We start from the raw sequence: 14,582 nt of genomic DNA on the forward strand, positions 1-14,582 counted from the left end.
CTACTGCTTTCAGTTGTAGCAGTACTGTCTAAAACACTGCTCACACGTCTCAGGAATGTCCTGTCCAGTGGTGTCGAGTCTCCGTTTGATGATTGCACATCCAACACATTTTGAATAGTTTGCATCATATGAACTGTTGCCATACGTTCCAACATTATACCCGTTTTGAATCATCGAGTCCACTTCACCGTTAGAGTAGCTCAACTTGAACGTTGACTTGTTCGAGCTCGTTGTGTACCCCGTATTAGGAATATACACTATCAATGGTGGCAACCAACCTGTATTTGTATCATTGGAGAATTTCGAAGCCTCTCCAACGTAATTGTAAGAAGAGTCAATGTTACAGCCAAAGAATACGGGTCGCCGGCATAGTCCGCTCTCCACAAAAACTTCGGGAGATGGAACTTTGGGGAACATGGAATATTTGCTGTTATCGTGCACAAAATAGTCTGTGGATCTTTTATATCGGTTCGAAGTGATGAATATGTTTGTGCCATTCGGATAATTCCCCAAATCAGAACTTGAATCAACAGCGAAAACAACGTCTATGTGTCTGCTCTTTTGATGAAACGGCTGGAAAGGGATGTTCTCGTCTTCACCTCCATCAACAAGATACAGATCTGTGGAGTTTTTGACCGAGGTAGCAGACGTTCTATTTGAGTATCCAAGGAACGGATTCGGGTAAATCAACGCAAAATCAGAAACGTATTTGCTGCCGTTGATATCTCCACACGAAGTGAGTCCAAACATGTTGAGGATCGTTTTTAGCGAGTTGTATGTCTGTTTCTTTGATTTCGCCATATAGTTCCAGAAATGACCGAAAACAGTGTTGAACAGACTCGACGACGCCCCAGCAATAAAACTCACGTCATCGAATCCTGTCGTGCAGGTGCCCTTGATTGGTCTTCCATTCACAAGGTGCGTTCCTAAGTAATCTAGTTTCACAAAAGAATTGAGGTATCTCTCCCAAGAGCCAAACTCGTATATATTGAACTCGAAGATTCTTGTCTGACCGTCTTTGGTTTTGGGAACGTTTCTGGAGTTAGAAAGAACGATTGGAAACGGCAGTTGGTGTTGTTTAAAAGATTGGAGCTTTCTGGCTTCAGACATTGTCATGTTGGATCCCTTGCTGTTGGGGAAAATGGTGTCTGCTATTGCTTTGCCCCAATAGTCAGTCAAGGAGGTTTTATGACCGTGCTGTTTCCGCTGAGACGCTCCTTTGTGCAGGGTTTCGTAGAATTGTAAAGCCTCGTTCCAAATATTGTCTGGAATCGAGGATGCATTTTTGGATAGGTTGGTCTTGAAGAGTCCTTTGAAGTAGGACATCAAAGAGGACGAAGAATTTGACGTTTTGATCATAACAGTTGGATGATACTCCTCTTGCACCTCTCCGATATATCTTCTTGCGTCTTTGTAGTTAATGTCCAATTCAGGCAGACCCTTCACCAAAGATGAATTGAGTTTCCAGTACTGGTTTGATTTCAGCTCAACCACTGGTTTGAAATCGTGTTGCATCAAAGACAGGATCAGCCACGAACCCCCCGAAACTCCGGCCATATATGAGGTTGATTGTAATAGACCACCCAGATGTCCTGGCTCCAAAGATCCTGGAGTGCGTTCGTCAAAGGCTTCCAAAATTCCAGCGGCTGTGAGAAACGACCTGAAAGAGCCCCCTGACAGACTGATGGCGATGTTGGGAACGTACGTGTCGAAGAAATGGGGAGACATATCGTCTATATCCAAACGCTCAAAGAGCTCCAGCAGATGTTGTTTGGCCTCGCATTTGCGGCCTTCGATGTAAGTCTGCTCTTCCGGGTTGATATGGTCCCCATTTCGTATTAACGGATAAGAAGGACATTTGACTTGGAATTGTGACGGAGAAGAAGAGTTGGAGGAGTTGGATCCAATTGTGGTGTTCCAGGAACTGCTCAAATAGTCAGTGGATAGTCTCCCAGTGTATACCGCCAGCGTTAAGGAAAGGAAACAGGAACCGATCAGTAGGCGGTTAAAGTACATCATACATTCTGGATCTAATGAGAAGCGGTTAAAAAGAAGGATATAATGAAATTGGGCAAAAAAAAAGCTAGCTCTGGGCAGTGGAAAAAACAGGTCAGGTGAAGCGAGACCAGCTAAGTTGGATAATATAAAGTTGTATTGATTGATCAATATAAGCCTTTCTAACAAAAAGAACAATTATAAAAGAGAAGGCAAACAAGAATAAATGATAAAAGCTAAGGAGACACTTAGAATTCATCCTCAGAGGAAACGTAAGCATCACCAAGTTCCTTCTTCTTCTTCATTCTCTCCTTCTTCTTCTTTCTCAACTCAGCAGAGGAAAGCTTAGTCTTCTTCTTGGCAGCAGCAATCTTGTTACCCATAGCATCGAACTTGTCTTCCTCGTCGTCGTTCTTCTTCTCGAGTCTTGGACCAGCACCTTGACCTTGGACCCAGTTGTGTCCAGATGGAGTCATCTTACCGTCAACAACAGCCCACACTTCCTCAGTCAAGTCCTTGGTGAACTCGGCAGAGTGAGTAATGATGATAACACCACCCTCGAAAGACTTCAGGGCCTTAGACAAAGCTCCAAGAGAGTCTCTGTCCAAGTAGTTGGTTGGCTCGTCCAAAACGATCAAGTGAGGTCTTTGCCAGGTACAAGCAGCCAAGACCAACTTAACCTTTTGACCACCAGACAAACCTCTAATTCTGGAGTGGGACACCAATTCAGCATCCAATCCCAACATGGCGCAGTGGGCCTCGATCTCCTTTCTGGTCAATGGTCTGAATTGACCGGAAGCCAAAGCCTCCTTCATATCAACCTCAGCAACCATCTTGGAGTGAGACTCAATGATTTCACCTCTTGGCAACCAAGCGTTGTCAACAGACATCATTGGAACCCATCTCTCAGACTTCATACCGATGTTCTCACCCAACAAGAACGAACACTCGTACTCGTAAGTGTTCTTGAACTTCCGTCTAGCGTGGATTCCTTGAATTCTTCTTGGTGTACCCTCGATCTTGAAGATCTTGTTCATGGCTTGCTCATCGTTCTCGTTGATTTGTCTGGAAGCTCTGTCCATGGTCTCTCTGTCCTCACCAGTCTGGAATCTCCATTGGATGTACTCGGATGGAGTCTTGTCCAAGTGAGAGTCGATGTGGGCGAAAGCGTGCTGCTTGATGTAAGCAATACGACAGTTCTCGTGCACGTAAACTTCACCAGTAGTTGGGAGCAACTCACCAGTCAAAACGTTAATCAAAGTGGACTTACCAGCACCGTTTGGACCAATGACAGCAATTCTGGAAGACAAGGAACATTGGAAAGTGATGTCAGAGATTTGTGGCTTAACAGTACCTGGGTATTGGAAAGACATGTTAGAAACCTTGACAATAGCCTTCTGTTTGGTCTTGACACCCTCCAAGAAACCTGGTTCTGGGAACTTGAACTCAACCTCGGAAGCAGACAGCTCCTTGTAAGACTTAGCAGATGGAACTCTCTTGATCAGCTCAGTAAGGTTACCCTTGTACTTTCTGAGCTTGAAACCTTCGTAGTGGATGATGTATTGAACAACGTTGTCCAAGAAACCAGAGTCGTGGGAAACAATGATGGAGGTAATGTTACAGGTGGTCAAGTAGTTGACCAACCAAGCGACATTGACGGTATCCAAGTGGTTAGTTGGCTCATCCAAAAGCAAGATGTCAGCGTTTTGCAACACAGCTCTGGCAAGGGCCAACTTCATCTTCCAACCACCAGAAAGAGCAGCAATTGGCATGTCAATCATTTGTTCACTGAAACCAAACTCCAACAGCTTGGCTCTAACAGAGTCTCTGTCGAGATTAGTACCACCTTGCTCCAAAACGTAGTCAACGACTGGGGTCTCGGCGTGAGAACCGTCAATGTCGTGCTCGACGTAGACAGTTCTACATTCGTCTTGAGTTGGGAAGCCCTCAACTTGACCGTTGGCAATAGCCTTCATCAAGGTAGACTTACCGGCACCGTTAGGACCACACAGACCGTATCTTCTAGCTCTCTTCAATCTCAATTGAGTCTTGTTCAAAAGGATCTTAGCACCGTAAGCCAAAGAGAACTCACAGTTACAAAGGTCTTCACCTTCGTCATCCTCGTCCTCGAAGACAGGAGGTTGTGGAATGTTATCGACGGATCTCTTTCTGAACTCCTCAATAAGCTCTTTGGACTCCTTCTCGTGCAAGAAGATGGTCAAGAATGGAGTCAAAGAAGAAGACCAAGATTCAGGGTCGATCTTTCTTTCGTCGATCAAGTCACCAGCAATGGCAGCGACGTAGGTTTGCACAATGTCGAATCTAGCTGGCTTACCCTTGACCAAGTCCTTCAGAATAGAAAGGTTGACCTCGACGTCACCGGCAGTGGAAACCTCTGGGATAGTGTCGTCAGCTGGGACAGCACCGACTCTTCTAAGAGTGTTCAGAGCTCTCTCGGTAACAGATCTAGCTTCTGGGTCGGCGATGGTAGACATGTTAGCCTTCAAAGCAGGGAAAAGCTTCTCCATGAAAGGAGCAACGACCTGAGGGTCATCGACCAACTTACACATGTTATCGATGATGACAGCGGCTTTTCTCTTGATGGCGGTGTCTCTCTCGGCCAAACCTCTGGAAAGCAAAGGAACCATGATGGACAAAGCAGCGGTGGTGACCTCAGAAACGAAAGTAGTAGCACCCAAAACGTGGACGGTTTCTGGGACCTGGGTTGGGTCAGAGATAGAGCTAATAAGCTTTGGAATGAAAGGCTCAATATCCTTGTTTTGAATAGTAGCAGTAGCCTTGGTCATAGTCTCAGTAGCAGCCTTCTTGACGTCAACCTTGGTATCCCACATGGCCTCGGACAAGACTGGGATAAGCTCAGGCATTCTGAGGGCGAGTTGAGTCTTGGAGGTCTCAACCAACACAGCAATAGCACTCAAGAGAGCGATCTTCTCTTGCCATTTAGCAGTCTCGTGCAAGTTCTTCAGCAACTTCTTCAAGATGTCCTTGATAGCGACTGGAGTAACGGCCTTGGCAATAGCAACCAAAGCCTCGCCAGCAGCATCTCTGACCTCTTGTTGCTTGTCACCAGCCTTGGAGGAGATCACATCAACAAGTCCAACAATGTATGGCTCAACAGAAGGAGACAAGTCGGAAGCACTAGCAATGTGCGTCACAGCGGCAAGGGCGTTGACAGCCTGTTTCTTGTCCTTGATGGACTTTTCCAGAGTTTGGAAAAATTCGTAAGGAACATCATGTTCGATGATTTCACCATTGAGGAAAGAGGCCACATTAGTAGCAGCGGTATCTCTCTCTTCAGGCGAAGCAACAGCAAGCTTGCCAAACAATTCGGCCAACACTTCTGTGCTCTGTTTCGATTCAGCAGCAGCGGACATCTTGACTACAGTGAAAAAGGGCGAACTGTTTTATACAAAAAAAAAAATTTTTGACCTTTCCACCCACGCACATTGTCTACAATTAGATTTACGTAAAAGAAAAGTGAAAAATTTTTTCAGGCTTCTGCATTCACATTGAGCGGGATGCACCAGGGATCTAGTTTGGTGATGTAAGGATGTAGAGGGCAAAAGGATGGTTTTGGGTAAACGTAACAACTTGTAGCTGAAGTTTGACGTTGCTTTCTGATACAGTAACTAAAGCTCTTGTTCCGTCCAACCGAATGCTTATAACCCTGCTCGTTGTAATTGGCTCTTGCTTGCCCGCGTTTCTAGATGGCAGCAGAATTTCTTCCAGGTCTCGTTTAAACAGTAAATATATGCGAAAAAAATAAAAATTAAACAAAAAAGGGCTGATTACGTTCCGCAATGAGCAAAGTGTCAAAGTACCAAGAACTCGTCAAGTCTCTTGATCGCAAGGCCATATTCGAAGAGTTTCCAGACGTGATCCCGCTGGACGCGACTACCGGCGAGTCGTCGACCTCCTCGACCGCCGACTCATCTGTCGATACTTCTGTGTTCAAGGGCCACGACGAAGAGCAAATCAAGCTGATGGATGAGAACTGCATTGTTTTGGATTATGACGACAATGCGATCGGTGCCGGAACAAAAAAACTGTGTCATTTAATGACGAACATCAACAAGGGTCTTCTCCACAGAGCATTTTCTGTTTTCCTTTTCAACTCGAAGAACGAGCTTCTTCTGCAGCAAAGAGCCGACGAGAAAATCACGTTCCCATCCATGTGGACCAATACCTGTTGCTCCCACCCTCTTTGTGTGCGGTCTGAACTGGGGTCAGACCTCGAGTCGTCTGTTAAGGGAGCCAAAAACGCTGCCCAAAGAAAACTCGACCACGAACTGGGAATCAACCCAAAAGATGTTCCTGTCTCTAATTTCCAGTTTCTCACCAGAATCCATTACATGTCTCCAAGCGATGGTGCATGGGGAGAACATGAAATTGATTACATTCTAATAATAAAAGCAGACCCAACTTTCGAGGCCAATCCTAACGAAGTGAAAGACACCAAATATGTTTCTGCACAGCAACTGAAAGAAATGTTCAAAGACCCTAGTCTTGTGTTCACCCCGTGGTTCAAGTTGATCTGTGAATCATACCTCTTCAAATGGTGGGACCATCTTGACGAGCTGGATCAGTATACTAGCTCAGAGATCGACCGTATGTTGTGAGTCGACGTATGTAATGATCAATAGCATGTATAAATAGAGATTCGGATAGACCAGTCTTCCTCCTGAGCCCATTTCCGGTGTAAGGATGTAAACACGATCAAGATAAGTCGCCTTTTCGAGACATTCGAAGCGGAACAGCAATCAGTTGGTACCTTAGATAACAACCATCAGACCACAGTTTGTGGTGCCACAACCATGATTTAACAATAGATTAAATTGATATACCGATCAAACCGGCTGAAATTGTGCTACCAAGTAAAAGAGGCTAGTTTATGCGACAACCCGTAATTTTGGTTCCATGAGCACCATACTGAGCGGACTTCGCAACCCGGCCCACTTTCTAGACTAACAAACCATTTATACCGAGCCTTGCGCTCCGCGATAATTAGTGCAACTTTTTCCGCCCAGATTTGATACCGTTTTTGCAATTGCCGCTTACACTAAAAATATAAAAGCCGAGAAACTGCTTATCGTAATATTATAAACTGATAAGTAGTTGTTTTCCTTGGATGATGGAAATTGTTCTTTCAAAGCTACCAGAGGCATTTGACGCCTACAGCAGGCCAATGGCTGTTGTTGGCTTTTCGCTGATGGTTTCCGTTTTGCTGATCCAGCTACGCACCTTGCTACCAGACTCTATCAAGAAAATGCTGGGAATGCCTGTTAAGCCAGTGAAGATTGCCGCTGCTCCTACTAAATTCCAGGAACCTTTGCCTGAACCTACAATTACTCCTGTTTCGTCCGATTTCAACTGGGAAAAGACTGAACCTGTCCCATACAGACCGTTCAAGAACGGAACCTACCACATGACCATGGCTATTCAAAGAGCTGATCCCAACGACTGGATCGTTCTTGAGGAAACCTATTTAAAAGCAACCAACCTGAAGATCCATCTCATGAAAGAAAGATCCAACGTGGTCATGGGATGCCACCCTAGTGCCGAAGAGAGTCTGAAAGAGTTCTACAGCTTCACCTTTGATTTCCTGATGAAAAGATATCCAATGTATTTCTACAAGACCGAAGATGGAGCCAAAGTTTACAGCAAGATCAGAGACGAATCGTACCCGGCCGATCCTACACCTCTGGAGCGTACCGAAGTGTTGAAGATTCTGGGTAGAAATATCGAGGAGGATTTCCTTATCTTGATGAAAAATTGTGAGGAGGAGGAATACAAAGACGAGTACGTTCTGAGAGGTTTCATTTCCAGTTTCCCCGCCGGGTTCAATCCTGGACCAAAGTTCAACAAACCGTTGACCATTGTTCACACTCCTGTTCCAGATTACAAGACCAGACTGCAGTCTTCGATGAACAAGTTTTTCCTCAGATTGCGCGTCAATGAGTTCATTGTCAGAAGAAACTGGAGTATCCAGATCCATCCAAATTTGTATGCTCCATCCGGGTCCCACGGTACCAAGAAAGTCCATGTGGAGCCACCAGCTGCCGAGACTGTTGATTTCAATAAGGCGTTCTTGCGGGTCGAGAAACAGAGCTTTACTCGTTTACCAAAGACCAAGGCCAACGTCATGTTAATCCGTACCTACACCACTCCTTTGACCACGATCAGAGCCGAGGGCCGTGGAGAAGATCTTTGTGGAGCTATTGATGGATTGGGCGACGATTTGGCCGTCTACAAGAACAGAATCTTTTGGGGAGAGGCTGTCAAGGCTTATATGAGAGGAGAAACCAACGGAGCCACCGACGAGGTGTACAAGTACGACATTTATGGGGAGCAGATGAAGAGAGATTTGCTATAGATAAGTTAAATAGTCGCGTCGATTTAATTTTTTCACGCGTGGGGGAGACTAAAAAGAAAACCAAACGCGTAAAATAACTTCTACAAATATTTATCAATACAATAAAACCATGGGAAGACTTGTTGGTTTAGAGTTGAACAATTTCAAGTCTTATCGAGGTACAGCTTCGATCGGATTTGGAAGTTCGTTCTTTACCTCAATCATCGGGCCAAATGGCTCGGGAAAGTCCAACATGATGGACGCGATCTCGTTTGTTTTGGGTATCAGATCCAGCCACTTGCGGTCCACGAATCTGAAGGATTTGATATACAGAGGCCGCATTTTGAACGATGAGGCGGGTGGTGATGAGGACAAGGAGAACGATCCTACAACCGCGTACGTGATGGCTATATATGAGAAGTCGAATGGCGATATCCTAAAGCTCAAGAGAAGTATCAACGAGACCGGAGCAAGTGAGTACAAAATCAACAACAAAACCGTTTCTGCTACACAGTATGCCGAGGTGTTGAAGAAGGAGAATATCCTGATCAAGGCACGTAACTTTTTGGTTTTCCAAGGAGACGTTGAGAAGATAGCCTCTCAATCACCAGATGAGCTGACAAAGCTACTTGAGACCATCAGCGGATCGATCGACTACAAGAAGGAATACGATATGTTAATGGAAGAGAAGGACAAGGCTCACGACACTAGTGCGTTGTTGAACTCGAGAAAGAAGACTCTACGTGAAGAGTTTAATCAGTACAAAAACCAAACTCTTGAGATTGAGCAGTTTGATCTAAAGTCGCAACAATTGTCTGACCTCATTCAAACTAAGTATCTCACCGAACTGTACCACAATGACCAAGAGCTGAAACAAAGCCTGGACGCTTTGAAGGCCGCGAACGCCGAGTCGAAAGAGCTGAATAAACAACTTAAGGATAGCGAAGGCTCAATGAAAGACGTTATTAAAGAGCGTACCAAAAAGGATAACGTTTACCAAAAGACAGAGAAGTCGATTTCCAAGAAGGCAGCACTGGTCAAGGAAAAACACCTCGCCCTGATTCCTCTTCAGTCGGAAGTTGCTCAGGTGAGCAAGAAAATCAGAGACTACAAAAGGAGAGTGGGGACTCTGTCTGAAGATAGATCCAGACAACAGGAAATTGTCGAGACTATTGGCCACCAACTTTCAACGATCCAAAAGGCGTATGATAACTATATCAAGGAGTACGAGGCAAACACCATGGACAGTATCAGTCCTGAGGCCTTGGAAGAATACAAGAAGCTAAGAGAAACTTTCCTCATGAAGGGAGGCCACATTGAGTCCAAGCTTATTGATCTTGAAGATGATGTGAGCACTCTGAATTTGCAGATTGAAAACGCTGCGCATCAAAAAGAGATAGTCGGGAGCCGGATCAGTGAGCTGGAAGCAGGCAAATCCCAGCTAAACAGCAAGATCCAGGACAACCGTGTTCAATTGAAGGATGCAAACAGTGCAGTCAAGTATAAGAAAGCAGAACTCCGGCACGTTCGCTCTGTTCAGAATACTTTGTTGCAAAAGGAGTTTGATCTCAACACTGTTTTGAAAGAGCTGCTTGTCCAATTGAACGAGTTACAGGCCGACCAAAGAGAGTCTGCTAGAGAGAAAAGACTTCGGGAGAATTGTTCCTCTCTGAAAAGACTATTCCCAGGAGTGCGCGGACTGGTCTGCGACCTGTGCAAGCCGACTCAGAAGAAATACGAGCTTGCTGTGTCTACCGTTCTTGGTAAGAATTTTGATGCAATTGTTGTGGACAACTTGAGTGTTGCTAACAAGTGTGTTGAGTACCTTAAAGAGCAGAGATCTGGTGTTGCGTCTTTTGTTCCATTGGACACAGTCGATTCTAAACCTCCTCAGGCGTACTTGCGGACCATCGACGAGCGTGTTAGACCAACTTTGGATGTGGTTTCTTTCGAGCCAGAGATTGAAAAGGCTGTCCAATACGTTTGTGGAAACTCGATCGTTTGCGACAACATGGATATTGCCAAATACGTGAAATGGGAGAGAAACGTCAATGTGAAGGTGGTGACACTTGAAGGGTCGTTGATCCACAAATCCGGACTGATGACTGGTGGTCTGACACAGACTGGCAACAGAAGATGGGACAAATCCGAGATTCAGGCTCTGAACACCAAGAAGGAGGAGATCAAGGCCAGTTTGGAAGAGATTGCTAAACGAAAGATCAGCGGTCTGTTGGAGAAGAAACTGATGGACGAGGTGGAAGTTTTGGAGGCCCAAGTACCTCCATTGAGCGACTCTGGTGCAGAGCTTCAGAGATTGGTTAGGGATGCAGATTCGGAAATCAAGAACCAGAAACGCGTGTTTTCAGATCTGGAAACAGAACTCAAGGGATTGAACAAGAAGCTTAAGGATGCGCAGTCCAAGGTCGATGTTACTGCAAATGAACTCAGTGCAGTTCAGCAGTCAGTGTACGCTTCGTTCTGTAAGAAGAACGGCTTCTCCAACATTGGAGAATACGAAGATTCTTACGGATCCAGATCGAGGGACTATTCCAAGGAGAAGGCAAGATATGTGAAGCAGATCCAGTACCTAGAGAACAAGCTTAGTTTCGAGAAGGACCGTTTGGAAGAACAAGAGTCTCGGTTAGACCGTTTGGAGAGAGATCTGTCCAAGTTCGGGAAGACCCAAGCCAAATTGGCTTCCCGCAAGGAGACCTTGGAGACTGAGGCTGATACTCTAGAGAGTGAACATGAGGTGTTGAAGGAAGAGTTGTATGTCCTCAACGATAACAGAAAAGCACAGTTGATTGATTACAACCAGCTGGAGGACGGACTTTCTGAGCTGAGATCCAGCATCAACGATATCAGCAAGAAGATTGCCAACCTTGAAGACGTTGTTGAGAAGAAGGAGATGGAAAAGATCAACATTCTGAGGAACTGCAAGCTGGAGAACGTGAAGCTTCCGCTGACTCTTGGATCCATGGACGACATTCCGTTGGAGGATGCAGAACAGAGCGAGGAGGTTCTTGCGGACGGAATCGAGATCGATTTCGAAGGGCTCAAGGATGAGTACAAGACCGGCGAGTTGGAGGAGTTGCAGCTACAGTTGAAACAGAGCATCGACCAAACAACTGCCGAGCTGGGAGCTATAAATCCAAATATGAAAGCCAGAGAGAGGCTTGAGAACGTCAAGGTGAGACTTGCCGACTTGGATGCCGACTTCTCGGACGCCAAACAAGACGAGAAGAAGATCGTTACAGACTTCCAGCTGGTCAAGTCCAAACGGTACAAGCAGTTCATGGACACCTTCAACCACATTTCTGCCAAGATCGACGGGGTGTATAAGGAGCTCACCAAGTCGAAGGTGTCTCCTCTTGGAGGGTCTGCGTATCTCACTCTGGAGGACGAGGATGAGCCGTACTTGCACGGGGTGAAATACCATGCCATGCCGCCAATGAAACGGTTCAGGGACATGGAGCTGCTTTCTGGTGGAGAAAAGACCATTGCTGCGCTGGCTCTTCTGTTCACGATCCACTCACACCATCCGTCTCCGTTCTTCGTGCTGGACGAGGTGGATGCTGCTCTGGACAACGCCAACGTCAACAAGATCGCCAACTACATCGCCAACAACTCAGGCCCCGACTTCCAGTTTATTGTGATCAGTCTGAAAAATGGGCTGTTCGAGCGAAGCGACGCGCTCGTGGGAATTTATCGCGAGCAGAACCTCAACACCTCCAAAACGCTCACGCTCGATTTGCGGACGTATCCGGATCAAGAAGCTGCTTAGATTAATGACCTGTATGCGCTATACATATATAATATTTCAACATTGCAATTGTTCAAGCAAGGACGCCGCCCAGAGGTGCAATTTGATGAAAAGCTCTTCGTCCTGCAACAGCTCGATCAGACTGCGGTTCTTTGGCATTCTGGAGCTTCGTCGAAGATACGACTCGTTGTTGTTATCGCTGCGTCGCCGGTCTTCTATGATAGCTGCTGATCTGGCCGTCACGTACTCCACCATAGCGTTCAACTGGTCCAGGATCGCCGAATGCCGCGAAAACAGAGCCTGCTCGCTCTCGCTCGTAAATATCAGCGAATATCTGCGCTCGGACCCGCGCGCAGTGTCGTCTCGCAATTTGAAGCTCAATCCGACCGAGTATCCGTGTTTTGAGTTACCAAAGCTCAACGGCTTGCTCATATCGTAGTTGGTCTCTATTGTGAAGATCTTCATGATGATCTGTCGCATGGCTGCGTATCTCGCCTGTAACGACGGGTGTTGCGTCGAAACGTACACCTTGTTGTCGGAATGAGTGCGCAGTGTAACACTCCCGTCTGGAACTTTGAAAGCACAGGACTCGCACACCGACGACGCCGGCACGTCTGTGCCATGGAACCGTTCAACACAGTCGCTTGTGTCCACGTCCTGCGTGCACATCACCATCGACGGCCCGTGCACTTCGCAGAAATGTGCAAGGGTGATCACAAAGCCCATTGAATAAAATCTAACCTATTTCTGCCGGCTGTGCAACACTATAATAAATAAATAAAAAGTACTAAACTTATTGATATGACCTCAGTTCCCCATCTGGACCGGAAGCGGTCCATAGAGTGGGAATTGGCACAGAGAACTGGCAACAGCGCGGGATACTACCGCAAATTGCGCCATGTGCGCACTGTGGTGGTGAAAAACGTGAGGGTCTTGTCCGAACCTTCGAAGAGGGAGTCGAGATTGTTCAAGATGAAGACCAAGTCGTCGGTCAACATTGGCGGCGCTGGCGCGTCGCAATCGAACGAGATCCGCACAATGACCCAGGTGGGCGATCTGATCGAACCGTCGCGAAATACAGACCACGCAAAGAACACCAGACTGCTAAGAACAATTGATCCAGTCGAACGTCAGCTCCAGCTCCAGAACTTCAACCGGTGCACGTTTCTAGACTGTTTCTTCACCATGAATCACTTTCTCGATACAACGAGTCCGTTCTACATCAGTCGAGTATTCGACAATTCAGTCGACATGTGCGAAGATCTCCACCTTTCAGGACTCAACCTCAAATCTTTCACCATCAACGTCTACGTTAAAGTCGACGGCCAATGGAAGTTTCTAGTGCAACACAACGTCAAACTGTCGTTTCTTGTCAACCTCGGCAACGACCTGGACGTGATCGAGTCCAATCTCAAACACCACCCAAACCTGTTACTTCTGCGTATGAACGACGATAACTACTACATCCAATCGAGTTCGGACATTCCCACCGACACAATCGCCAAACTAAAGGCCATCGCGGCGCGCAAACTGGAAATGTCACATCTTCACGAACAACCCACCTGCTCTTTTGACCAGATCATGAAACTCAACAACCTCACCATCTGCATCGTGGATTTGCTTTCCTCGAAAAAAGCCCTGATGGAAAAAATCGAGGCCGCTATTGACGAATCGCTTGTTGTTCAGCCCAGCACCATGGTTTCGGACTGTCTCTCCATGCTCCTTGACTCTCAGAACCTCACCACTAAGATGCTCGGACAGCAGATCTCTCGTTTGAAGGAAATCAAATCAATCAAACAGCAACACATCAACCAATTTTCCGCTAATAAACACCAAAGAGAAGACTTTGTGCACTATACAGTCCAGCTGGAATCGACGTCGGTCGAAACAGCCAAGGAAAAATCGCGAATCGCAAATACTCTTCTGCGCATCTTCCCCATCGATTCCAATTCCAAGCTCGAGTTCTCCCTTCTGGGCTATCATATGCCGCACAGTTTTAATTTCCTCAAAATGATGAGGTCGGATATCGAGAGATTCAACGCGCTGCTCGGGATCGTGGTGCTGCTGGTCTCCAAGCTGTCGCAGTACCTCAAAGTTCCGTTACGGTATCCTCTGAAATTCTTTGGGTCCAACTCGTACATCACGGATCCGGTCTCCAAGATGCAAACCAAGTTGCGCATCTACCCGCTATTTATTGTACAGAACAGCAACCTGGCCATTCGGTTCGAGTTTGGCCTGTCGTTGCTGCTAAAGAACCTGCAACAGCTGTTTGAATCCGAAAACCTCACCAAACTGGACGACCACGATCTGCTGGCCAATCTGAAAGTCCTGCTCACCTGCATCTCCTCAGACGAGGAGACGCGCATTAACTCCGGCGTGGTGTCCAAAGACCGTCTCAACGCGATCAAGCAGAACTTACTGAAAAAACCAAATGGAGAACAATTAAATTGA

At 46.4% G+C, this 14,582-nt stretch overlaps 9 protein-coding genes across 9 annotated transcripts; 4 read left to right on the forward strand and 5 right to left on the reverse strand.

The window, feature by feature from the left end:
• Positions 1 to 9: 9 nt before the first annotated feature.
• OGAPHI_002637 (uncharacterized protein) lies at positions 10 to 2,019 on the reverse strand (the record flags this gene model as incomplete). The annotated part of the gene is made up of 1 exon (XM_046203528.1): positions 10 to 2,019. One exon carries the CDS (start codon positions 2,017 to 2,019, stop codon positions 10 to 12), a length of 2,010 nt encoding a protein of 669 aa, XP_046063296.1.
• OGAPHI_002638 (uncharacterized protein) lies at positions 1,421 to 6,635 on the forward strand (the record flags this gene model as incomplete). Its single annotated transcript, XM_046203530.1, has 3 exons — positions 1,421 to 1,797; positions 2,330 to 5,298; positions 5,842 to 6,635. The coding sequence occupies 3 exons, from the start codon at positions 1,421 to 1,423 to the stop codon at positions 6,633 to 6,635; spliced, it is 4,140 nt and encodes a 1,379-aa protein (XP_046063297.1).
• OGAPHI_002639 (uncharacterized protein) lies at positions 2,244 to 5,390 on the reverse strand (the record flags this gene model as incomplete). The annotated part of the gene is made up of 1 exon (XM_046203531.1): positions 2,244 to 5,390. One exon carries the CDS (start codon positions 5,388 to 5,390, stop codon positions 2,244 to 2,246), a length of 3,147 nt encoding a protein of 1,048 aa, XP_046063298.1.
• A 509-nt stretch (positions 6,636 to 7,144) lies between the features above and the next one.
• OGAPHI_002640 (uncharacterized protein) lies at positions 7,145 to 8,389 on the forward strand (the record flags this gene model as incomplete). The annotated part of the gene is made up of 1 exon (XM_046203532.1): positions 7,145 to 8,389. One exon carries the CDS (start codon positions 7,145 to 7,147, stop codon positions 8,387 to 8,389), a length of 1,245 nt encoding a protein of 414 aa, XP_046063299.1.
• Positions 7,672 to 7,893, reverse strand: OGAPHI_002641 (uncharacterized protein; the record flags this gene model as incomplete). The annotated part of the gene is made up of 1 exon (XM_046203533.1): positions 7,672 to 7,893. One exon carries the CDS (start codon positions 7,891 to 7,893, stop codon positions 7,672 to 7,674), a length of 222 nt encoding a protein of 73 aa, XP_046063300.1.
• A 109-nt stretch (positions 8,390 to 8,498) lies between the features above and the next one.
• OGAPHI_002642 (uncharacterized protein) lies at positions 8,499 to 12,152 on the forward strand (the record flags this gene model as incomplete). Its single annotated transcript, XM_046203534.1, has 1 exon — positions 8,499 to 12,152. One exon carries the CDS (start codon positions 8,499 to 8,501, stop codon positions 12,150 to 12,152), a length of 3,654 nt encoding a protein of 1,217 aa, XP_046063301.1.
• Positions 11,177 to 11,869, reverse strand: OGAPHI_002643 (uncharacterized protein; the record flags this gene model as incomplete). The annotated part of the gene is made up of 1 exon (XM_046203535.1): positions 11,177 to 11,869. One exon carries the CDS (start codon positions 11,867 to 11,869, stop codon positions 11,177 to 11,179), a length of 693 nt encoding a protein of 230 aa, XP_046063302.1.
• Positions 12,153 to 12,188: 36 nt separating the features above from the next.
• Positions 12,189 to 12,806, reverse strand: OGAPHI_002644 (uncharacterized protein; the record flags this gene model as incomplete). Its single annotated transcript, XM_046203536.1, has 1 exon — positions 12,189 to 12,806. The coding sequence occupies one exon, from the start codon at positions 12,804 to 12,806 to the stop codon at positions 12,189 to 12,191; it is 618 nt and encodes a 205-aa protein (XP_046063303.1).
• A 126-nt stretch (positions 12,807 to 12,932) lies between these two features.
• Positions 12,933 to 14,582, forward strand: OGAPHI_002645 (uncharacterized protein; the record flags this gene model as incomplete). Its single annotated transcript, XM_046203537.1, has 1 exon — positions 12,933 to 14,582. One exon carries the CDS (start codon positions 12,933 to 12,935, stop codon positions 14,580 to 14,582), a length of 1,650 nt encoding a protein of 549 aa, XP_046063304.1.

Source organism: Ogataea philodendri (assembly GCF_020536065.1).
Source record: "Ogataea philodendri strain CBS6075 chromosome Unknown scaffold1, whole genome shotgun sequence".
NCBI lineage: Eukaryota > Fungi > Ascomycota > Pichiomycetes > Pichiales > Pichiaceae > Ogataea > Ogataea philodendri.